Raw genomic sequence first — 25,826 nt, 5'->3', positions numbered from 1 at the left:
CTATTTTTTTTAAAGTAGAGAATGTGGGACCATTAAAGCATATGATCTTGACTCAGTAAACAAGTACGTTTTAGATTAAAAATTACTGCCAATGATGGTTACTGTTAAATAGCATTCCTCTATCTGCTATTTTAACAGAAGTGTTAATAATCAAAAGATAGAAGCTAATGTTTCCAATAAAATAATCCAAAAAGATTAATGCTCATCAATTACATTAAGCCTTTGACTTCTAATATCACTTCTAATCAGTTATTTCTAACTTTTAGGAATACATAAAGGTGTTTATGAATGCAGTTTATGTGGTCTAGCACAAATGAAAATTACTCTCACACATTTGCTTGCTGCTAATTTATTCACATTTTATTCTTACAGTTCTTCAGTAAGGACAGGAAAGGTAAGGGTTTCATAAAAGAAAAATCGTATTCACGGTCTCTTAATATTTCTTCAAGTTGAGAAGGATCGAGATACCAGGGGTCACCTAGTTAAGTTAAATGGCAATAGAAGCGACGGTGACATGGAGTAAAGATTTTTACCCGGCAAGTGGTTAGGATGTGGAATGCACTGCTTGAGAGAGTGGTGGGGAAAGATTCAATCGAAGCCTTCTAAAGAGAATTTGGTAATTATCTGGAGAGAAAATATTCGCAGGTCTACAGGAAAGAGACTTGGTGAGTTGATCCTGCAGCGAGCTGGCACAGACCGAAGGTCCGAATGACCTCCTTCTGCGCAGCAATTATTTGATGATTATATGGGTTAATCTGTATTATAAATGGGAAAACTAATTTTCAGGGGGAAGAACTGGAAAAAGGGAAATTCATTTTCTCCCTTACTATGTGTTCCCATAGTAAGTATATATGCACACTTGGATCAGAAAAAAAAATGAAGGAGAAACATTGAAGATCCACAGTAAAAATACATTTACTGAAGTACCGGATCTGTCACAATGCTGCAAGTCTTATCTTGGAGATGGGGAGGGAGCAGGGGGCCAACAGTGTCGTAAGGAAATGCGGAAGGATGGGTTTCCCTTAGGTCCTGCTGGGTTGACCAACTTCTGCCTCTATTTCCTGGCCACAGCCAGCCAGGTTGAGAGGCTGATTGGCGGTTGAGCAGATAGGCCTTCAGCAGCAGATTGCAATCAGGGAACGGAGAAGAGGGGGCAGAGGTAGAAATGGAAAAGGCTGAGGTTGAGGGTGGGATGGGAAGAGATTGGAGGCCAGCGGGGAAATCGGATTGGTCAGACAGGTGTGGAGACTTGATGAATCCGGGAGGGAAATGGGATATTGGAAAAAATCAGGAAGTGGGGGGAATTGGAGGAATTGGTGGTGGGGTGTTTGAAGCGTTGTGGATGGCATGTCCAATTGCAGGGGGTGCGTGAAGCAGTTAAACTGGATCAAGTCAATAAGTCAAAACATACAAAAGTTTTGCCTCTCTTTAGCTGCATGAGCTTCCCGAGTCTCGGGAAACCCAGCTGGTCAGGATTAAATTTAAAATGATGGCTAACTCTGAGGCATGCAGCACCCTCATTATAACATATGATTAACCAACTCACCTCCTGCGAGCAAGTTGGTTGCCTGTTCCCTGTCCTGGTGCCCTTAAAACTGGAAGTGGGTGGGGGTGAGGACAGGTTTCAGATTAACATTTTTTTTTAGATTTCACCCAACTCATACCCACCTATTTTAGAGGGATTAAAAATATCCACCTAATGTTTTACTTAATATCACTCAAAAAGCATTAGCAGTGCCACCAAGCAATGCACCTTATAACATTGCTTCATTGCATATTGGAATAAGGAATGTATTTTACTTACCAGCACTCACAGTGACAGCTTCAATAAACTGATCCCTCCAACTGTTAGTCCCCACAACCAAGGCTAAATTTGTCTTCTTGATCAGTTTGTCCACAGTATTCTGCAGCAATAAAGGAAACACTTATTAAGACTTAAGTGTATTTCGCTACTTATGGGTTAGATATCATAGCACATGATCCAGTTTAACATCTCTTAAAAAAGCCTGTATAAAGCTGACTTTGAAGAGACAGGGTAGTGTATGGGTTATGTTACAGGATTAGCAATCCAGAGGTGTGAATTCATACTAATTTTAAGAAAGCTCATAACTTATGGATTGGCACTAAAAAGATTGACCAAAAAAGCTGCTGGATTGTCATAAAAAAACCCAAATGATTCATGAATATATTTCAGGAAAGGGAATCTACCTCACAGACCGATTTTCCCTATTCATGACTCTAGGTTTGCACTACATAGTTGTCTATTAAGGCCCGATTTTAACCCTGCTTGCCTTATGGGTCAGGGTAGGTGGGCAGTTAAAAGTTTGTCACCTTCTGATTTCATTCTGGGGCGTTCCTGCCAGCTGCCATCTTAACTGCAAGTAATTAGGAAAGCTAACAGAACATTATCGTTTATTGCAAGGGGAATTGAACAGAAAAGTAGGAGGTTATGCTTCAGTTGTACAGGGCATTGGTGAGACCACATCTGGAGTACTGTGTACAGTATTGGTCACCTAATTTAAGGAAGGATATAAATATATTGGAAGCAGTTCAGGGAAGGTTTACTAGACTAATACCAGGAATGGACAGGTTGTCTTATGAAGCAAGGTTGAACAGGCTAGGCTTGTATCCGCTGGAATTTAGAAGAGTAAGAGGCGACTTGACTGAAACATATATGATCCTGAGGGGTCTTGACAGGGTGGATGTGGAGAGGATGTTTCCTCTTGTGGGAGAATCTAGAGCTAGGGGTCACTGTTTAAAAATAAGGGATCGCTCATTTAAGACAGAGGTGAGGAGAATTTTTTTCTCTGAGGGTTGTGAGTCTTTGGAACTCTCATCATCAAAAGATGGTGGAAGCAGAATCTTTGAATATTTTTAAGGCAGCTAGATAGATTGCTGATAAGCAAGAGGGTGAAAGGTTATAGGGGTAGATGGGAATATTGAGGTTACAATCAGATCAGCCATGATCTTATTGAATGGCGGAGCAGACTTGAGGGACCAAATGGCCTACTCCTGCTCCTAATTTGTATGTTTACAGTTTTGATAAAGGCCCCTGTCGCAGAAAGGGTGGGGCCTCAATAATACGTAAAAGTTGAGATTTCTCTGGTACGTTTAGAACCCTGAAATAGTTTTAATTGGTGATCTCACAAGTTGCTTATGCTGTTGGATTTGCCACTAAAACCTGGTAGCTGCATGAGCGTGCCCAAAAGAGAGCCAGGAAGTTACATCACTTAAAATCTTGTGGGCCAGCGGGCGCAAGAGTGCTCCCTCAGACTCCACCATGAACTCAGGCCTCCCTTGCACTGGGCTTCCCTCCTCTGGCCACAATGCCCTCCAGAATTCTGTCCCAATTTCTTCAGTGCTGGATGCCTTGGGACCCAGGCAGAGTCCTTCCTCCTCCCTCCTGGAATCCTGCTCCCGCCCACCCACCAGATGGTGATTCCCAATGGATTCTGATAAGAGTCAGTATTAAAACATGACAATAAGGCCCTGGACTTAAAAGCCCTGATCTGAACTTTTTAAATTCTTTGATGGCATGTGAGCATTGCTAGCAAAGCCAGCATTTGATGCCTATCCCTAATGGGGTCCAGGGGTGTGAATGAAGTATGTGGGGTCAGGCAAGTTCCTATACCACTGCTGTATAAGATCTGGGGTTAGTATCAATTTACATTTATGTAGCACTGACCTTACTGATCTCTCAGGGTATCTGAAAGCTCCTTATAATAATGGATGTATTTGAAGCACAGTCAGTCATGTTGGCCAATTTGCATACAGCTGTTTGTGAATGAATGGCAGTTTTGATTGAGGACATTATATTAGTCAGTACACTGACAAGCCACAGATGCATCCGTCCATGACACTATCAGTTGGAATGACCACTACACAATCGTTGTGGAGGCGAAGTCCCACCTTCACATTGAGGATATCCTCCATCGTGTTGTATGGCACTACCACCGTGCTGAATGGGATAGATTTCGAACACATCTAGCAACTCAAGACTGGGCATCCATGAGGCGCTGTGGACCATCTGCAGCAGCAGTATTGTACTCAAACACAATCTATAACCTCATGGGCTGGCATATCCCCCACTCTACAATTACCATCAAGCCAGGGGATCAACCTTGGTTCAATGAAGAGTGCAGGAGGACATGCCAGGAGCAGCACCAGTCATACCTAAAAATGAGGTGTCAACCTGGTGAAGCTATAACACAGGACTACTTGCATGCCAAACAACATAAGCAGCAAGTGACAGACAGAGCTAAGTGATCCTACAACCAATGGATCAGACCTAAGCTCTGCAGACGTGCCACATCCATACGTGAATGGTGGTGGACAATTAAACAACTCACTGGAGGAAGAGGCTCCATAAATATCCCCATCCTCAATGACGGAGGAGCCCAGCACAACAGTGCAAAATATAAGGCTGAAGCATTTGCTACAATCTTCAGCCAGAAGTGTCAAGAGGATGATCCATCTCGGCCTCCTCCAGAGGTACCCAGCATCATAGATGCCAGTCTTCAGCCAATTTGATTCACTCCGTGTGATGTCCAGAAACGGCTGAAGGCAATGGATAGTACAAAGGCTATGGGCCCTGACAATATTCCGTCAATAGTACTGAAGACTTCTGCTCCAGAACTTGCCGTACCCGTAGTCAACGTGTTCCAGTACAGCTATAACACTGGCATCTACCCAGCTATGTGGAAAATGTCCCAGGTATGTCCTGTACACAAAAAGTAGGACAAATCCAACCTGGCCATTTACTGCCCCAGTATTCTACTCTCGATCAACAGTAAATTAATGGAAGGGGTCATCAACAGCGCTATTAAATGGCACTTGCTGAGCAATAACTTGGTCACTGTTGCCCAGTTTGGGTTCCTCCTGACCTCATTACAGACTTGGTTCAAACATGGACAAAAGAGCTGAACTCCCGAAGTGAGGCAAGAGTGACTGCCCTTGACATCAAGGCTGCATTTGACAGTGTCGCATCAAGGAGCCCTAGCAAAACTGGAGTCCACGAGAATCGGGGGGGAAACTCTCCATTGGTTAGCGTCATACCTAGCACATAGGAAGATGGTTGTGGTTGTTGGAGGTCAATCATCTCAGCTCCAGGGCATCACTGCAGGAGTTCCTCAGGGTTGTGTCTTTGGCCCAACCATTTTTAGCTGCTTCATCAATGACCTTCTTTCCATCATAGGGTCAGAAGTGGGGATATTCACTGATGATTGCACAATGTTCAGCACCATTCCTGACTGCTCAGATACTGAAACAGTCCATGTCCAAATGCAACAAAATCTAAACAACATCCAGGGCTTGGGCTGATAAGTGGCAAGTAACATTTACGCCACACAAATGCCCGGCAATGCCCATCTCCAACAAGAGAGAATCTAACTATTGCCTCTTAATGTTCAGTCGCATTACCATCACTGAATCCCCCACTATCAACATCCTGGGGGGTTAACATTGACCAGAAACATAGACATAGAAACTGGGAGCAGGAGTAGGCCATTCGGCCCTTCAAGCCTGCTCTGCCATTCATGATGATCGTGGTTGATCATCCAATTCAATAGCCTGCTCCCGCTTTCTCCCCATACCCTTTGATCCCTTCCACCCCAAGAGCTATATCTTCTTGAAAACATACAATGTTTTAGTCTCAACTACTTTCCATGGTAACGAATTCCACAGGCTCACCACTCTCTGGGTGAAGAAATTTCTCCTCATCTCAGTCCTAAATGGTCTATCCCATATCCTCAGACTGTGACCCCTGGTTCTAGACTCCCCCATCATCGGGAATATCCTTCCTGCATCTACCCTGTGTAATCCTGTTAGAATTTTATAGGTTTCTATGAGATCCCCCCCTCATTCTTCTGAACTCCAGCAAATATAATCCTAACCGACTCAATCGCTCCTCATATGTCAGCCCCGCCATCCCAGGAATCAGTCGGGTAAACGTTCGCTGCACTCGCTCTATAGCAAGTACATCCTTCCTCAGATAAGGAGACCAAAATTGCACATAATATTCCAGGTGTGGTCTCATCAAGGCTCTCTACAATTGCAGCAAGACATCCCTGTTCCTGTACTCGAATCCTCTGGCTATGAAGGCCAACATACCATTTGCCTTCTTTCTTGCCTGCTACACCTGCATGCTTACATTCAGCGACTGGTGTACAAGGACACCCAGGTCTCGTTGCACATTCCCCTCTCTCAATTTATAGCCATTCAGATAATAATCTGCCTTCCTGTTTTTGCTACCAAAGTGGATAACCTCACATTTATCCACATTATTCTGCATCTGCCATGCATTTGCCCACTCACTGAACTTGTCCAAATCACACTGAAGCATCTCTGCATCCTCCTCACAGCTCACCCTCCCACCCAGCTTTGTGTCATCTGCAAATTTGGAGATATTACATTTAATTCCCTCATCTAAATCATTAATATATATTATGAATAACTGGGGTCCCAGCACCAATCCCTGCGGTACCCCACTAGTCATTGCCTGCCATTTGGAAAAAGACCCACTTATTCCTACTCTTTGTTTCCTGTCTGCCAACCAGTTTTCTATCCATCTCAATACACTACCCCCAATCCCATACGCTTTTATTTTACACGCCAATCTCTTATATGGGACTTTGTCGAAAGCCTTCTAAAAGTTCAAATAAACCACATCCACTGGCTCCCCCTCATCAACTCTACTAGTTACATCCTTGAAAAATTCCAGTAGATTTGTCAAGCACGCTTTCCCTTTCATAAATCCACGCTGACTGTCCGATTCTGCCACTGCTTTCCATGTGCTCAGCTATTAAATCTTTTATAATGGACTCTAGAATTTTCCCCAATACCGACGTCAGGCTGACTGGTCTCTCTGCCTCCCTTTTTAAATAGTGGGGTTACATTAGCTACCCTCCAATCTGTAGGAACTGTTCCAGAGTCTATAGAGTCTTGGAAGATGACCACCATCATCCACTATTTCTAGGACCACTTCCTTAAGTACTCTGGGATGTAGGTTATCAGGCCCCGGGGATTTATCGGCCTTCAATCCCATCAATTTCCCCAACACCATTTCCCTACTAATACTGATTTCTTTCAGTTCCTTCCTCTCACTAAACCGTGTTCCCCAACATTTCTGGTATGTTATTTGTGTCCTCCTTTGTGAAGATAGAACCAAAGTATGTATTTAATTGGTCAGCTATTTCTTTATTTCCCATTATAAATTCCCCTGTTTCTCACTGTAAGGGACCTACATTTGTCTTCACCAATCTTTTTCTCTTCAAATACCTGTAGAAATTTTTACAGTCAGTTTTTATGTTCCCTGCAAGCTTACCCTTGTACTCTATTTTCCCCTTCTTAATCAATTCCTTGGTCCTCCTTTGCTGAATTCTAAACTGCTCCCAATGCTCAGGTCTGTTGTTTTTTTTCTGGCCAATTTGTATGCCTCTTCCTTGTATCTAATACTATCTCTAATTTCCCTTGTAAGCCATGGTTTGGCCACCTTTCCTGTTTTACTTTTACGCCAGATAGGAATAAACAATTGTTTCAGTTCACCCATGCGCTCTTTGAATGTTTGCCATTGCCTATCCACCGTCATCCCTTTAAGTAAGGTTTCCCAATCCATCATAGCCAACACGCCCCTCATACCGTTGTAGTTTCCTTTATTAATTCAGAACCCAAGTCTCAGAATCAACTACATCACTCTCCATCTTGATGAAGAATTCTATCATATTATGATCGTTCATCCCCAAGGGGCCTCGCACAACTAGATTTCCAATTATTCCTTTCTCATTACACAATACCCAGTCTAGGATGGCCTGTTCTCTCATTGGTTCCTCAACGTATTGGTCCAGAAAAACATCCCATATAAACTCCAGGAATTCTTCCTCTACGGTACTGTTACTAATTTGATTTGCCCAATCTATATGCATATTAAAGTCAACCATAATTACAGATGTTCCTTTATTACATGCGTATCTCATTTCTTGTTTAATGCCATTCCCAACATCACCACTACAGTTTGGGGCATTATATATACAACCCCCTCTAACGCTTTTTGCCCCTTAGTGTTTCTCAGCTGTACCCATACAGATTCCACATCATTGGAGCTAATATCTTTCCTCACTATTGCATTAATTTCCTCTTTAACCAGCAATGCAACTCCACCGCCTTTTCCTTTTTGTCTGTCCTTCCTAAATACTAAATACCCCTGGATGTTCAATTTCCATTCCTGGTCACCCTGCAGCCATGTCTCCGTAATCCCGACTATATCATACCTGTTTACATCTATTTGCGTGGTTAATTCATCCACTTTATTGCGAATGCTCCTCGCATTAAGGCACAAAGCCTTAGGCTTGTCTTTTTAACATTACTTGTCCCGTTCCCACTACTTTTCACTGAGGCCCTGTTTCATTCTTGCCTTTGATTTCCATGACTATCACTTTTCTTATTCCAATTTCTGTCTTTTGTTCTTGTCTTTGAATCCCCTTCCTCTGATTCCTTGCATAGGTTCCCATGCCCCTGCCATTTTAGTTTAAACTGTACTGAACTAATCATATAAATACTGTGGCTACAGAGGCTATGAATCCTGCGATAAGTAACTCACCTCCTGACTCCCTAAAGCCTGTCCACCATCTACAAGACACAATTCAGGTGTATGATGGAATGCTCCCTACTTGCTTGGATGAGTGCAGTTCCCACAATACTCAAGAAGCTTGTCACCATCCAGGTCAAAGCCGCTTGCTTGATTGGCACCCCATCCACAAACATTCACTCCCTCCACCACCAACGCACAATAGCAGCAGTGTGTACCATCTACAAAATGCAGTGCAGGAATTCACCAAGGCTTGTTAGACAGCACCTTCCAAGCCCACGACCACTACCATCTAGAAGGACAAGGGCAGCAGATAAATGGAAACACCACTATCTGCAAGTTCCCTTCTAAGTCACTCACCATCCTGACTTGGAAATATATCACCATTCCTTCACTGTCGTTGGGTCAAAATCCTGGAGCTCCCTCCCTAACAGCGCTGTGGGTGTACCTACACCACATGGACTGCAAGGTTTCAAGAAGGTAGCTCACCACCCCCTTCTTGAGGGCAACCAAGAATGGGCAATAAATGCTGGCCCAGCCAGCGAACCCACATCCCATGAATGAATAAAAAAAAACACTGAGAGAACACCTTGTTTTTCTTCAGTGACACAGAATCTTTTATATCCACCTTAACAGGCAGATTTGCCATCAATAGGGGAAGGTGGCGTAGTGGTAATGTCCCTACACTAGTAATCCAGAAATCCAGACTACTTCTTTGGGGTAATGGATTCAAATCCCACTACAGCAACTGGTGGATTTTAAATTCAATTAATATAACTGGAATATAAACTATCATCTTAACTGCCCTCTGCAATGGCCTAGCCTTGCTAATGATCCTCACATCCCATGAAAGAATGAAAAATATATTTTCTCTGAGAGGTAGCACCTCCGCAAATGCAGGGATTCCTCAGTATTACACTGAACTGTCAGCCATGATCTTGTGTTGAAGTCTATAATGAGGTTTGAATCCACAACCTTCTGACTCTGGAAAGAATATAACCAACTGTGTGAAGCTGACACCAAGCTGTCTCAAACACTTACAGAACATTCCTTGAATGAGCATGGAAAGACAGAATCGAAGACTTGTTGGGGATCAATGAAGTAGCTGAAAAGTTATCAGAGTGATAAAGGAGATGGGTGAAGGGATGAAGGTTGGCAGGAAGACTGAAGAATAAGTGAAGGTATGGAGGCAGGGGCAAAATTTGGGAAGTTTTATGATCTTTTTAAATTCATTTACGGGATGTGGGCTTCGCTGGCTAGACCAGCATTTGTTGCCGATCCATAATTTCCCTTGAGAAGGTGGTGGTGAGCTGACTTCTTGAACCACTGCATTCCATGCGGTGTAGGTACACCCACAGTGCTGTTAGGGAGGGAGTTCCAGGATTTTGATCCAACGGCAGTGAAGGAACGGTGAGTTAGTTCCAAGTCAGGATGGTAAATGCAGGAGGATGTGAGGAAGAATTTGGAGCAATGTCTGGAAATATTTTAGACAAACAAAAATATTCCAGGAGAAGCAGCAACATACCATGGAATGTGAAAAGAAGAGCTTATAAAATTAATGCCCTATTGCCATTCTTTTATGGTGCATTGTGATGGACCCTGACAAAGATAGTAGAACGTGGATGATGTTGGAAGGCACTGTACAAAGCAACTATTGGGTATTATTTGGAAGAACAGTGTGAAACGAGCTGAAGCAATTTGAAAGAGTAGCCTGGATGCTTTGTAATTGTGTATTACAGCAAGCAAACTGCAATTGGCTTGGCATTATTGCTGTAGACTAGTAACTACAGAAGATGATGGGACGAGGGATGGTCCAGCTGGGAAAATAAGCCATGGATGGGCTGTGCAGAGGCAGGTGCTATGGAATAACAATTCTGATCTGATTGCACTGTATTTCAGACCTGAAGGGGGCAACATAGAGAACTGAAGGAAGTGGAGAATGATGAGGGAAATAGCGAGGTTTTGTAAAACCTATGGTCAGCCTGACTATCTTGATAACACTATTATTCCTTTAATGGAGTTTATTCTGCATGTACAAATAAATATGCTATAATTCAAACACAAAAAGCCACAAGGTCTTTATAGGATTAAAACTCTCACATCCTTAAAACAGCCACTTGAGTCTTTTTGATCTTCTCCAGCCTCCACTATGTGTAAACACAAGTCCCAGGATACCAAATATGTTTTTTTATTGATAAGACAGCATAATAAATGGAGCACTCACAATGGGCAAATATAAACAAAAAATAATGGCAAAGCTTCAAGCACTTCAGATTTGAGAAGGAAAGAGATAGGTCAAATGGAGGTTTTTTTCAGTAGATAAACTGTACTTAAAGACTAAGGAAGATTATTAAGGTTCGTCTTGTCCAAGGGATCCACCTTCCGCTCCCTCGACCCTGTTCATAGAAACTTACAGCACAGCTGACAAATAGCCATCCAGCCAAATCCCACTTTCCAGCTCTTGGTCTGTAGCCCTGCAGATTACGTAACTTCAAGTGCATAACTAAGTATTTTTTAAATGCTCTGAGGGTTTCTGTTTCTAACACCTTTTCAGGCATTGAATTCCAGATCCCCACCACCCTTTGGGTGAAAAAGCTCCCTCCCAAATCCCTTCCAAACCTCTTATGCTATATCTATGCCTCCTGATTATGGATCCCTCAACCAATGGGAATAGGGCCTTCCCATGCACTCTATTTAGACCCTCCATAATTTTATACACTTCAATTAAGTCTCCATTAAGCTCCTCTGTTCTAAAGAAAACAACACCAGCCTATCCAAACTTTCTTCATAACTAAAATTTGCTAGTCTTGGCAACGGCCTTGTAAATCTCCTTCATATCCTCTCTAGTACAATCATATCTTTCCTATTGGTATGGTGACCAGAACTGCACTCAGTACTCCAACTGTGGCCTAATTAGTGTTTTACACAGTTCCAGCACAAACTTCAGCTCTCGTATTCTATGCTTCAGCTAATAAATACAAGTATCCTGTATGTTTTCTTGACCACCTTATCTAGCTGTTCAGCCAGCTTCAGGGATTTGTACATGCACTCCAAGGTCCCTCTGTTCCTCTAAATTTCTCAGTATCCTATCATTTATTCCTCAAATACACTGCCTCACACTTATCCAGATTGAACTCCATTTGCCACATGATCTGCCTCCCTGACTAGTCCACTAATATCTTCCTGCAGTCTATAGCTTTCTTCTTCATTATCAACCATATAGTCCATTTTGGACTCGTCTGCAAACTTCTTAATCATGCCTGCCACAATTAAGTCCAAGTCATTGATTATATATACCACAAAGAGCACGGGGCCTAGTATTGCGCCCTGTGGAATCCCATTGGAAACAGCCTTTCATTCACAAAAACAACCATCAACCATTATCCTTTGCTTCTGGACCTATATCCATAGGTGTTTAGGAGAATTAGAGGTGATCTTATTGAAGCATAAGATTCTGAGAGGACTTGATAGGGTAGATACCAGGAGGATGTTTCCACTTGTGGGGGAGACTAGAACTAGAGGACTCAGTTTCAGAATAAGAAGTCTCCATTTCAAGAATGAGATGAGGAGATTTTTCTTTCTCTCAGAGGGTCGTTAGTCTGTGGAATTCTCTTCCCCAGAAAGCAGTGGGGGCCAGTGCATTGAATTTGTTCAAGGCAGAGTTAGACAGATTTTTGATAGACAAGGGAGTCAAGGGTTACGGGAGGCAGATGGCAAAGTGGGGTTGAGACCACAGCCAGATCAGCCATGATCTTATTGAATGGTGCAGCAGGCTTGAAGGGTTGAATGGACTACTCCTGTTCCTGAGTCCTATGTTCCTAAGCTTCATGCCTCTGAGTCAATTTTGGATTGAACTTGCCACGATTCCTTGGATCCTGTGGGTTTTTAATTTTGTGACCAGTCTGCCATGTGGAACCTTAACAAGAACCTTGCTAAAATATCAAAAGCCCATGAGTAATCTGCTGACCACCCAACTTCCTTCCCTGGCACTATGTTAACTGTTGTCAATCATTTCTTCTCCTCAGGTACTGTCCATCCTCACCTTGAAGTCTGATAGCATCGCCCACTCCTAAAACTAACTCTTGGCTCCTCTGTCCTTGAAAACTACCGCCACATCTCCAACCTCCCTCTCCTCTCCAAAGTGCTTAAATGTGTTTTGCCTCCCAAATCCATGTCCATCTTTCCAACCGCTTCAGATTGGAATCCCTCCAAATTCTGGTCTTACCATAGTGCTGAAACGACCCTCATCAAAGACATAAATTACATCTTGTGTACAGTGACCATGGCAAACTATACCTAATCATTCTTCTCAAACTGTCCGCAGCCATTGTCAGGGCTGACCAAACCATCCGTCTCCAACACATTCTCCTCCATCATCCAGGTATTTGGGGGCTGCCCCTCATCTGGTTTCACTGTGTCCATCTAGCCACAGTGAGAGAATGACCCAAAAGGGCTTCTCCTCTCACTCCCATACTGTTATCTCTAGAATCTCCCAAGGGACATTAGGCCTGGGCAACTATAACGTCAACCAGAGAAATGGTGGGCATGAGCTGTTTAGTCATTCTCCACTACTGTTGGGGTGCTATCTCCCTGTTTCCATCAGGTGGCTGGCCTCAAGATCTACCCCAATATCTATATAATGTACAGATCAATACATTTTCTAAATATTTCTGCAATGTTCAATTGAAATGAATACAAATACATCTTCATGCAAAGTTGTATTTTTGAAGTAAAAATGTTCTACGTGTGGGAAATACATAAATAGCATTATTTCTGCATGTGTGAACCCATCTATAGGAAGCATAAGGCTGCTTGGAAAACTTAATCATGATCTCAAACAAAAACAAAAATTGCTGGAAAAACTCAGCAGGTCTGACAGTATCTGTGGAGAGAAAGACAGAGTTAACGTTTCGAGTCCGTATGACTCTTTTTCAGAACGGGCTTTTGCTTTTAATAATGATCTCTTTGTTTTCATTGGTCTTGCTGATGTGCATTTTTGAATATAACAGCAATGATTTAGATGATCAGTTTTATCAGAGAACCACAAGTATAACACTGGCATTTGGTACCTTAAATTCATAGGATTCTTCAATTATGATTTCTAACTTTGTATTTTCTCCGAGGACAGGACGGCCCATTTCAGCTATCCGCCGTTCTTCCTCATTTTTATTTGCTATGGCCTGATTATCTTCAGTATCACCTGCAACATAATCATATAACTAGATATCAATAGAAACAAACAAACTGTGGAGAGGACTTTAAAACTAAATGCCTCCTCATAAAACTTTAAAATGTTTAGTTCTACATGCTACAAGTTTACCAAGTTCTATATAATGCCACATACATTTTACTACACTTACCATGTCTGAACTTGTTCTCCCACAGTTCCCTAACTTTAGTCTTATTCTATATGACACAAGCATAATCACCTAACTTTTAAATTACAACATTCTTACAAATAATGATTCTTTTTATTGGCAAACCAAAACATATGTTACAAATAATCTGGCTAGTGCAAAGAGATCATGCTTTTTTTCCTCAATAAAAGGTCATACTATCATTTTTCTCAATTATACATCTAGTAACAAACCACATAGATAACAGGAAGATCCAGGTCAAGAAAGACACAAGACACTACATTGTTCATAAAGGACAGATTAGAATTGAAATGTCTTGCACAAAAGATCAGAGAAGAATGAATCAAAAGTTCTGAAATGGACAGGTTGGGACATTATGGAAGATGCATGTAGATGACAAAAAAGATGACTGATAAACTCTTAATTAAAATATGTTTTAAGAGGAAAATCTGCATGATTGAGTACTATTATACATAAATATCAATGCACTTAATTTTCTCATTTGCTTATAGAACGAGCATATGCATTGGTTATAAAGCTTCTTTGATCTTTGATCTTCTGGTCCTTACGTGTCTGTCTGAACCTGCCAGTGCAAAACTCTGAAATTATATCTTTTTCAAAGCCATTTTCCCATCTCCTTAGCTTATGCTTGCTAATATCAGCACAGGATACTTTTGTGGGGTGTTATGTTCCCTCATATGTAGAAACAGATAAAACAAAGATGCATAGCAGCTTACTATTATACATAATTATTTTATAAATACTCAATCATGCAGATTTTCCTCTTAAAACGTATAGAGGAGAATTTGGTATGCACAATAGAACTTGTCTATTTTTCCATTCATTTTTAAACTAATAGATGGAAAATTAGACAGGCTCCATTATACTTGTGCAATCCTGCTTGGCTATTTCTACCTGCTAAACCTAAGTGATCTTTTATACTCATGCATAATATGTAGAGAACCTGTCCCACTAATGGCAAATATTTAGTAACATCCGTAAGACAAACTAGCCTGATCACTTGAAAGATAGTGGATGCAATATTAGGACTTAAAGGTTGTAAGTTATAACAGAGAAGGATGACCTAGTAGCTTACGAACAATGAAGTCATAGGCGAGTTACGGGTCAGTGCCAAAAATGAAAAATGGATCATATGTCACAAGTTTTCATTAGGAGGGGGTTCTTCCCCTCGTCGGGCGGGCGCGGCAGGCAGGCCTGGGAGCGGCTGTGCAACAGCCCGCCACCCACGATCGGGGTCCAACTGCGAATTCACGCTGGCTGGCCAATTCATGGCTGAATCACGTGCTGAAACGCTCAGCGCTGCCTGGTTGGGTGGGTGGAGGGGGGAAAGTGTGGATGTCAGTGCATGCTTGGGGGTGCGCTCAGTGGAAGCTCCCTGAGGGCAAAAAGCGGCCTCAGGGAGCTGAAGATTTTTAACATTAAAAGTAAGGATTTCAAAAATAAGGAAAGCAAGGCCTGAATTTTTCCCATGTCGGGCAGGCTCGGTGGAAGCGGGCAGAGGCGGAGCCGCCCGCCGGCCGCGATCGGCTCGGCACCGCCATTTTACATGAGCGGGCCAATTAAAACCCGCCCAGCGTTAACACGCGAGCAGTGGTGCTGAGCGCTACCTGTGCAGGCGGGGGGAGGGGGGAGTGTCGGGTCCAGCGCTCTAAGTCATGTGAGGGGACGTTTTTATCTTTCAAAAAATTTTTCGTTTCATTGGTAAAAGCTGTAGGAAACCTCATCCTGCTCGTGGGTGAGGTTTCCTAAAAAAAAAACCTAACGGCCTGCCCGCCAACCGTAAACTTGAAATTAATTAGATTGTTAATGGCCTTAATAGGTCTATCAATTATCGGTGGGCACACAGCCGACTCCAGCGCGCGCCCGCTGAACGAAACATCACCAGACAGCGCAATGACGTCGGGACCCACGCCCGATGTCACCGCGCATCATTTTACGCACCGACCTGCATGCCGACTGTAAAATCCTGGCCCGTGTCCCCTCACAAGCAGGGACATGTTAAAAATGAGTTTTTAAAAAAATTTTTATTGTTTTTTTTATTTACTGTCTGACTCTGCATCCCGCCCATGGTAAGGTTTCATTAAAAATGCAAAGGCCGCCTGACCTATTCGCCCGCCTGCCAACTGAACGGTTGGACGGGTAGCGAAAAATTCAATTTAATTAATTGATTCAGGGCCTTAATAGGACTCTTAATTGTCGGCGGGCGTGTTGCCGGCTCTCGTGCGCACCCCGAGTGAAATATCGGGAGAGTGCACAGTGACGTTGGGACACTTGCCCGACATCAGCGCATATTATTTTACTCCCGTTCGGGTCGGGTGTGCGGCTGCCCAACCAGGGCAAGTGCGGCCCTTATGTGTTCTGTTGACCTGAAACATAAAGTCAAATCAAATCAATAGAAAGAATATGTTTTGAATTGTAAACGTGAGGAAACTTGTTTCATGAATTGTGGACAGTTTCACGTGATTTCCCTGGGAAAAGTTATTTTTCTTGCAGTTCTTTCTTTTCTCTGTTGTGACGTGAGCCTGGATTTTCACTTCCAGGTCAGGAGCGCAGAGGTGGGGTAACTCCTGGCTCCATAAACCCAACCCGGGAGAAAGTGCCCTGGAAGTTGGCATTTTGGTTCTGGAATGGCAGGGTTCTCTGCGAGTCAGGTCTACTGGCCCCTGAACCAGTGTGGAGGCTGTCAGATGTGGAGACAGTCTGGGCGAGGGCCTGTCTCTGTGCCCTGGCACTCTGTCAATTATTTTTGTTGAAAGAAAAGCAATAAAACAAAAGAAAGCCCTCCAGCCCTCACCCCTCCTCATTCTCCATGCCCTATCCATGCCAACCAATGTCACCTCATGCCCACTAACCAACCCCCATACCTGTCATGCTAACCTATGCCCCTCTATTCACAAACCATAGTCCCTCATACCCTCCATACCAACCTGTGCCCCTCTACTCACCCACATAGCCCTTTACAGCCCCTAGGTCAACAATGCCAACTCATGCCAATCTATGCCCTCCACCCTTTGCTCTTACACCTACCATGCCAACTCATCCAGTGTCTGCCATGGGCAGACCTCAGGACCTATGCTGAGATTAAATAAAATGAAGTTCTAAGCATCTATTGCTAACCTTATTAAAAAAAACATATTCATAAACATCTATTCTACATTTACATTCCTTCAATTACATCGCTATAAAAACAAACACTGGAATTCATACTCTCACTTCAAATCATCTATAAATACTTAGGGCTGTCAATCAAATTGTGATAACGGGGAGCTTTTGAAATCAGTCATGCAGCACTAATCCAATAATGGTAGCCCTCAGGCATATTTCAACACACAGAGTGACATAGCAAGCAATGATTTTTAAAAATAACTCCAGACATCTTTTTCAAGGATTTAAAGGAAAAGAAATTTTAAATGCTTGAGTGTTGCCTGACAATTCATTTTGACACTTTTGACAGTTCCAATGAGTTAGCCAGTTAATGATTTTATGCACTTTTTACACACATTCATGTCTAATTTTAACAACCCACAGAGCACATTACCTCTCCCAAAGGGCACCTGACCTCACCCATAGGTGTCCCATGACCATATCCAAAGGGTTCGCTGCTATCAAGCTTGACTAGAGGCAGCTGCTGATTTAGACAGGCAACTACCTCTGGGAAATGCACATACGCAAATCCTGACCTGGGCCCATTCCCTCCCCCAGGAAAGGTGCCGTGTTCAGAGGCAGGACCTCCGGATTTCGGAGATGAAGTCAGGTGTGACATGAACAACTAAACTACATGCCTAGAACACATAAGTCAAAATATTATTTTGAAAACAATAAGCTGAATCACAAATTTAAAATGTGGCATGTTTAGTTTCAAATACAGATGGACTTGAATTATTGATATGCAATGTGAGACAATATGCATGATGTTTATTTTTATTTTAGTGTCAACTGCAGGCCATCTCTAGAAAGGAATTTCCAAACCCACCTTGTTGGATACAATCCCTAAGGAGGCCAGTTTAAAAGGAGAGCACTGGATTACCAAAGGGGAAGGCCATGGATTGAGCCTTGGGATAATTCTCTGTCACTCAAACTTTCCTGCTCTGTGTAGCTTGAGTATTAGCTATCCTCATCTGGACCGCTTGGTGAGCAGTGGGAGGAAAAATTGACTTTTTACAGCTTGCTTCACAATAATCATCTCTCCTGATACTTGCTCAAAGTGCAGCAGTGATAAGAGTCACAAAGAGATCTTTGGCCCAGTGTCCTGCACTAGGAGAAGGAGAACATATGGTGGCTACCAGCCTTGAAGAAAAGGGACTGGGCAAAACTCAATTACAAAAAAAAGATTTTTCAAATTTCAATATTTTGTAATTAATATTGGTAGTTCATATAAGAAACCTGATATGTTAAATTTCAATTGAATTCTTAAGGTTCAAAAGATAACTACAGATGACCCAAAAAAGTAATATGATTTTTGTGGCAGTACATTAAGATCTCTACATCACTTTGTTTGTCTAAAGCAGAAAACAGTCATCATAACTTAGTGAACAGCAAGTGTAATATTTCAATGTTCCAAACTTTTAAGATTTTCAGCACATAAATAGGTCCAGCTGTATATTTCTGAAATATTTACTCATTGTACATTTCATTAAAATGAGTTAACAGAACAGCAAAACCATAAAAATGATGGGTCATTGTAACAGCCAAATTTCTCAAACCATAATCAAAGTAAATAAACTTGACTGTTTATCTTCCACTAAACGTTTTATTCCACAATTTTGGTTATTAGTAGGTCATTAGTGTGCTTGTACCTTGACTGAATGTTGTGGGAGTTATTTTTATTCGCACGGCAGTAATGAAACATAATGGGCTCAATTTCCCTAAGAGTTTTGCGGAACTCACTGTTAATCTAGAAGGTTTCTTCCAGGACCCACCCAAAAATGAGGGGGCCTGGATATGTTGGGTCTCCTCAAATTCTGGAATTTTGTGATTGGTCTTTTAAAGGGGGGGAATTTCCATTTGCCCCATGTAAGATGTGTGGTGTCAAGAGGATGGAGATTCTCCTTGCTCAGAGATTTGCACCTCAGTTTAGACTAGCGTATTAACGGAAATCAGTACTCTGCGAGAAATGAAACACACTACCCTCCAAATGCGTCCTAGTCAACTCAAAAATGGTGTCAAGGAGATCCAAATGGAAAGGAAATTGCTTTGAATAAATAATACATCAGTCTTCTTGCCCTTGGGTTGGGAAGGCTCATTAAGGGCTCAGGATGGAGGAGGATTGGCCAATTCCTCTCTCATGACAGGCAAGTGCCAGGGGCTGAATTTTATGAGGAGTGGGGTGGGTCGATCGCTCGCCCCCTAGAAGAAAAGTCGGTTCCAAACCAGACAACTTTAAATAAGACTGCCCTACAGCCATAACATGCCGGAGCAGCCTTAGGAAGCTGAGGGTTGGTCTTCTGCCTCTTCGCAGCAAGGCAATACGGCACTCGAGAGCTATGAACTCAGTGGTGAGCACTGTTGGGACTGAAAGCATCTCCATGAAGAAGAGCGACGACAAACGGACTGAGGTAAGTCATGGGTTTTAGGGCAGGAAGGGAACAGGCACCCAAAGGAAGGGAGGAAAAAGGGTGAGAACGGGGGTTTTAAAGGCCGGGGGGAGGGGGGTAGGCACACAGTGTGGGGGTAACATCTTGGGTGAGGGTGTGCCCCCAATGAGCACAGGGCATCCCACAATTGATGCACCACCACCGCCACGCTCCATCTCCATTCCCAACTTTTCAACTAGGTTGTTAAAAAAAATGGCCTTCTCACTCTTGCCTGCCTACCACTGCCTAGTGTATTATGGCAGTGGTGGCGGATGGAGGGCCTTAAGTGGACAATAATTGGCACTTTACACACCTTTCCCCATATAATGGGGAGTGGGTGAGCTAGCCACCTGACATATTTTTCGTGCTTCCCCACTGAAAACATGCCGGGGTGGGGGGGGGCCATAAAATCTATCCCCAGATGTTCATGGGGCAGGCGGATGCCAGTGATAAGAGGCCCCCCCCCATCAATCCCATGTAAATTTGGTAACCCTCCACTGATTCTCCCAAAGCCCAGTGTAGATCGTGTTGAAGGGCATTGGTAGGTGTGAGTCTGGCATAACCACTAGAATTGCAGTTTGGTGATTGGAACTGGAAACATGTCACACATAGTGTAAGTTCCATGGAATCAACTTAGACCAAGGGAAGATGTTTCCCCCGTCGGGCGGGCCGGTCATGAGCGGGTGCAGGGACGATCGCCGCTCACGATCAGCTGCATGCTACCATTTTGCGTGGGCGGGCCAATTAAGGCCTGCCCAGCGTGACGCGCGCCCAGAAGCACTCAGTACGACTTGTGCAGGCGGGGGGGGGAGGAGGGAGAGTCGGGGCCTGCACTGAGCTGCATCAGACAGATTAATTTCATAATGTGAATTTTAAATAAAGAAGCTAAAAATTCATTTACACGTCCCCTCATGTGACAGCGTCACATGAGCTGGGACATGTTTTTGAAATGTTCGAAAAATATTTGTTAATGTTATAAACCCTTCATGAAACCTCATCCCGCCGGTGGATGAGGTTTCATGAAAAATGCGAAGGCCGCTTGGGCTCTTCGCCTGCCTGCCAACCTTAAGGTTGGATGGGCAGCCCTGTCAATATCTTTAATTGGCTGACTAATGGCCTCAACAAGCCTTTGACAGTTTGGTGGGCGCGCAGCCTACTCCGGTGCGTGTTCGCCGAACGGAAGATTGGAATGAAATGCGGTGACGTCGGGACGCACGCCTGACATCACCGCGCATCACCTTACACATCGGCATGTGGGGCCCGCCCCCGAATGCCAAACAGAAAATTCTCCCCCAAGTGTCTATTTCCAATGGAATATACTATAAGCTGCTACAAAAATGCAGTAATGAGGCATTACATGTAAGATATCAGATACCCAAAATATAATATAATAGTTCAGATTATGGCATTAACTTTATAAAAATCATGGTCAGGTACTTCACATCATTTGAATGCTGTTGCATAAACTTATTCTGATGGCGTCACAACTTTGGAATTCACTTCAGTGTTTTTAATTCAGTATATAATCAGAGCCCTTAGATTTTTTCAGGACCTGTGGACCATTCTATGTGCAACTCCTATTAAATTCGGAGACTGTTGATTTTGTCCACAGTTGGGGCATTTTAAAATAATATTTTAAAAATTCCATAGAGAAGGAGCACTAAACTGATTGTTTTCAGAAAAAATGTGCATTTTATACTGTTGTACGATGCACTGTTTAAAAATAAGGGGTCGCCCTTTTAAACCCGAGATGTGGCGAATTTTTTTCTTTAAGAAGTGTTGAGAGTCTTTGGAACTCCTTCCTGAAAAGGCGGTGGAAGCAGAGTCTTTGAATATTTTTAAGGCAGAGGTGGATAGATTCCCGGTAAGCAAGGGGGTGATAGGTTATCGGGGGTGGTCGGGATGCATGCTTGAGGTTACTATCAGATCAGCCATCATCTTATTAAATGGCGGAACATGCTCGAGAGATCGAATGGTCTACTCCTCCTCGTTCGTATGTTCATAGCCTCTGAGTCCTCACCTACATCTTATCTGTTCACATTTTAGCTTGGCTGGTGCTTTATAACATTATTATCTCACATGAAATGTCATCTAACCCATGTATGAAGACTGTCGTAACTTATACCTGACGTACTAACACTTGCTGTCTTGTATCATTCAGAATAATGTCATTTGACATCACTCTTCCAATCCTGATTCATTTGTAGTTTGTTAATTTCTATTATTGAATTAGAAAAATCACATTATATTTTACTCATTCTTGGGTGTTGCTGTCAAAGCCAGCACTTGTTGCCCATCACCACCTTGAGAAGGTGGCGGTGAGCCACCGCCTTGAACTGCTGCAGTCCGTGTGGTGTAGGTACACTCACAGTGCTGTTAGAAAGGGAGCTCCAGGATTTTGAGCCAGCAACAGTGAAGGAACAGTGATATAGTTCCAAGTCAAGATGATGTGTGGTTTGGAGGGGAACTTGCAGGTGGTGGTGTTCCCATGCATCTGCTGCCCATGATCTATGTGGTAGAGGTCCTGGGTTTGGAATGTGCTGTCGAAGGTGCCTTGGCAAGTTGCTGCAGTGCATCTTGTAATGGTACACACTGCTGCTTCTGTACGCCAGTGGTGGAACGAGTGAATATTTAAGGTGGTGGATTAGGTGCCAATCAAGTGGGCTGTTTTTTCCTGGATGGTGTTAAGGGGAGGGAGGTGGTGGCATGGTGGCAATGTCACTGAACTGGTATTCCAGAGACCCTTCAAATCCCACCATGGCAGATGGTGAAATTTGAATTCAATAAAAATCTGGAATTAAAAGTCTTATGATGATGACCATGAAACCATTGTCAATTATTGTAAAAACCCATCTGGTTCACTAATGTCCTTTAGAGAGAAATCTACCTACATGTAACTTTAGACCCACGGCAATGTGGTTGACTCTTAAAATGTCCTCTGAAAAAGGGCAATCAGGGTTGGGCAATAAATGCTTGCCTAGCCAGCTATACCCACATGCAAAAATTTTAGTCTTGGGTGCTGTTTGGAGCTGCACTCATCCAGGCAAGTGGAGAGTGTTCCATCACACTCTTAACTTGTGCCTTGTAAATGGTGGACAGAATCTGGGGAGTCAGGAAGTGGGTTACACACAATAGAATATGCAGAAAAAAAACCTGGAAAAACTCAGCAGGTCTGACAGCATCTGCGGAGAGGAACACAGTTAATGTTTTGAGTCCGTAGAATATGCAGACTCTGACCTGCTCTAGTGACCACAGTATTTTCTCTACTGGTACAGTTAAGGTTTTGATCAATGGCAATCCCTAGGATGTTGATGGTGGGGGATTCAGTGATGGCAATGCCGTTGAATGTCAAGTGGATCAAGTTAGATTCTCCCTTGTTGGAAATGGCCATTGCCTGTGTTATGAATGTTTACTTGCCACTCATCAGCACAAGCCTGTATGTTGTCCAGGCCTTGCTGTATGCATTAGATTAGATAACGTTGCTCATTTGCTTGGGAAGTTATTCAGTTCCTGTATATATTTTACATTTTGCATATTTCAAATTGAAGAGTTGCAAATCATTGAAGAATAGTAGGTTTGTGCCAGTGAGAGCATTTGTAATTAGAGTGCCAGGTGCATTAGGAATTAGTTCCATTAGAATTGGAATCAAGGAATAATAGGAAAAATGACACAAAGAAAGCTCTGTATAACTATGAAATCCTACAATGACACGTGGCCATAGAATCATGAAGTTTTAGTGGCTAATAATAGAGCTCCATAGAGTTTACAATGCAGACACAGGTTGTCCAACTAGGTGGTTTATACCCTTCTTTATACCTGCCCTCTTCATCTAATCCTATTTGCATATTTCCGTGTTTATCTAGCTTCTCCTTAAATGCATTTATGCTATAATAACTTTTACAAAGCTTATTAAAAGCCACATTTTAAAAGTATTTATTAAATTTATGATGTTGCCTGCGAAGTTGAACTATAAACAAGATATGATTGGAGAGAGAAAGTGATCGCTGAAATTAGCAGACTGTAATGCCATAACAGAAGTAGTAATATATTTGATCATATATTCTATGATTATATACTGTAAATACATTTACTCTACACTTTTATTTTGGAATTTGACATTCAAGTATGCTATTTTTTTCTAAATACGAGAATAAAATAATTACATAAATCCTGCAAACAGTACTCTGTTGGGATACCAGTGAGTGGGATGGTACAATATATGGTTAATGCTCAATAGGCAAGTACATGCAAATCCTAATGTTAATTAAAAGATTACTCCAGTGGTTTTAGTAACAACTACTAATAACTACCAAAGTAACAAGGTGACATTACAAAGTGTAAAGGAGCAGTTTATATTCACAGCAAAACTTTTAGAACATTGATGTAGCCATATAATTATGGTGCTTCATTTGCTTTTGACAGGCTATTACTTTTAATGAGTGAAATGCAAAACGTAGATGACTGAATATGTCAAAAACACTTCTTTTAAGTTTTAAAAAGTGCAGTTTCTCTGTGTTAGCTGAAGTGCAGCCAGTGATTTACAGCACAAAAGTACTCATTATACCTGCAAAGCAGATGACAGTAGATGGAATCGGATTGTCCCTAAAATGAACCTTCCTGTAGATAGCATGGCCTAAAAACATGGGAATGATCCACATCATAAAATAATTTTCCTGTTCAACACTCTTTCACAATAAAAAACACAAATATTTTAATCTTATTAGTAAAAAAATTTGGGTTAATTAATATAGGTTGATCTTTTAAGTGTTTGGTCTTTATTATCTGCATGTTAGACGCTGAAATGCACAAGGTTTCAAGGTACTATTAAAATCTTATATCCTGAGACTTCTAGTGCAATGCTATCAAGTGCAATGGTGTTTATCTAATAAGTAATATTACACAGTGCATTGGAAATTCATTTTATAAAATCTTACCACTGAAGTATTTTGCTTCAAAATTAAAGAAAGGAGGGTAAAAGGGAAACAAAAAAAGTGTAATTGAACAACTTTAAAATAATTGTAAACTAAAAAACTAGCATTTGGAATTTAAAGAAACAGGAGTCCAGTAAAGTGTCATACCTGTCTTTGTGAAGGGTCCTAATAGTGATAACAGCAAAAATATTGTTATTGTTCAAAATATATGTGTAATATGGCAGACAATTTTCATTAAATTTTCTTGGCACAGTTTTAAAAGACTATCCTATCTGGATTTTCTAGTTGATGGGCAACACTATTAATTTCCACTATAATTTGGTGCCAGAAATAAATCCAATTATAAACTGACCTTATCTTAGCACCTTTTTCCTTTCTCCATCTGGAGTGGCTGGAGTACTCCTCAGTGAGTCGTTTCCTCGTTCCCTCCAGCTGTGCGATCAAGCTAAATTTGATAGGGCTGGTGATGATTTTTTTTATTTCTTTCCACTCCTTATGGTTACCATCATATATAAACACTCAAATGACTACTAAATAGAGTCTAGGTAACAGATGACAATTTTTACTTGCATTATATAATCATGGTTTCCCTTCTTAAGTGAGGGACAGTTCCAAGCTCTTAAAAAAAAACTCAGAGGAGTATTCCCACTATTCCAGATGCAGGAAGGAGAAAGAAGCCAAGACAAGGTCAATTTATAATTGGATTTACTTCCGCCACCAAATTACGGTGGAAATTAATGTGCCGGATTGGCAGTTCCACCAACCTGTCCCATTATTCTATCGATAGTGCTAGCACAGGAATCTATAAAACCATCAACGCCTTTTCAAAAAATTATAATTAATGTTTAATAGCGTTTCAGTTATCCGTCCAGCAGCAAATGACTTTATGTTGTGTCTTCAATATTAACATCTCAAAACGATTTACTGCAGGGCTGGGGGAGGTAGAGAGCAAGGAGGAAAATAAGGGATTCAGGAATGAATTCCCTAGTTAAGAGGAGTAACTGAAAGCTTGGTTGAATAGATGGAATGTTTTAAAGATGCAGAAAGAGAAGGAAAGGCAAGAGGGTGTAGGGAGGGGTTCCAGAGGGTAGGGCCAAGGCAGTCGAAGGCTCTGATACCAATGAAGAGCCAAGGAGATGGTGAGGTGTAGGGGGGTAATTTACACAAAAATTTAGAGGACCAAAAGTCACGGAAGGAGATATAAGACTGGAGGAAATTGTACAGACATGGTGGGACAAAACCATAGAGGGAAATTGAGTCCAGGGTTGACTAAATCAGGGTAAAAGTTTCAGTGGCAAAGAGTCTGAATTATGGGCAAAGGTGGGGACTACTGTGGGGGTTTAAATAAGGAGTTCTGGGCACT

At 42.2% G+C, this 25,826-nt stretch overlaps 1 protein-coding gene across 5 annotated transcripts in view; it reads right to left on the bottom strand.

The window, feature by feature from the left end:
• LOC121277922 (sodium/calcium exchanger 1-like) overlaps nucleotides 1–25,826 on the bottom strand; it is a 335,906-nt gene that overhangs the window by 69,634 nt on the left and 240,446 nt on the right. For 3 of the 5 annotated variants that reach the window (XM_041187779.1, XM_041187783.1, XM_041187780.1), the window contains 5 exons: nucleotides 24,611–24,628; nucleotides 24,467–24,481; nucleotides 24,097–24,165; nucleotides 13,651–13,781; nucleotides 1,805–1,904 (listed from right to left, as the gene is read on the bottom strand). In XM_041187779.1, the coding sequence (XP_041043713.1) occupies nucleotides 1,805–1,904; nucleotides 13,651–13,781; nucleotides 24,097–24,165; nucleotides 24,467–24,481; nucleotides 24,611–24,628 (333 nt within the window). The remainder of the gene's footprint in view (nucleotides 1–1,804; nucleotides 1,905–13,650; nucleotides 13,782–24,096; nucleotides 24,166–24,466; nucleotides 24,482–24,610; nucleotides 24,629–25,826) is intronic. The other 2 variants (XM_041187781.1, XM_041187782.1) reach the window with 2 other exon arrangements.

This window comes from Carcharodon carcharias, chromosome 5 (genome assembly GCF_017639515.1).
Source record: "Carcharodon carcharias isolate sCarCar2 chromosome 5, sCarCar2.pri, whole genome shotgun sequence".
Lineage (NCBI taxonomy): Eukaryota > Metazoa > Chordata > Chondrichthyes > Lamniformes > Lamnidae > Carcharodon > Carcharodon carcharias.
This window is presented reverse-complemented; position numbering and strand designations above follow the sequence as displayed.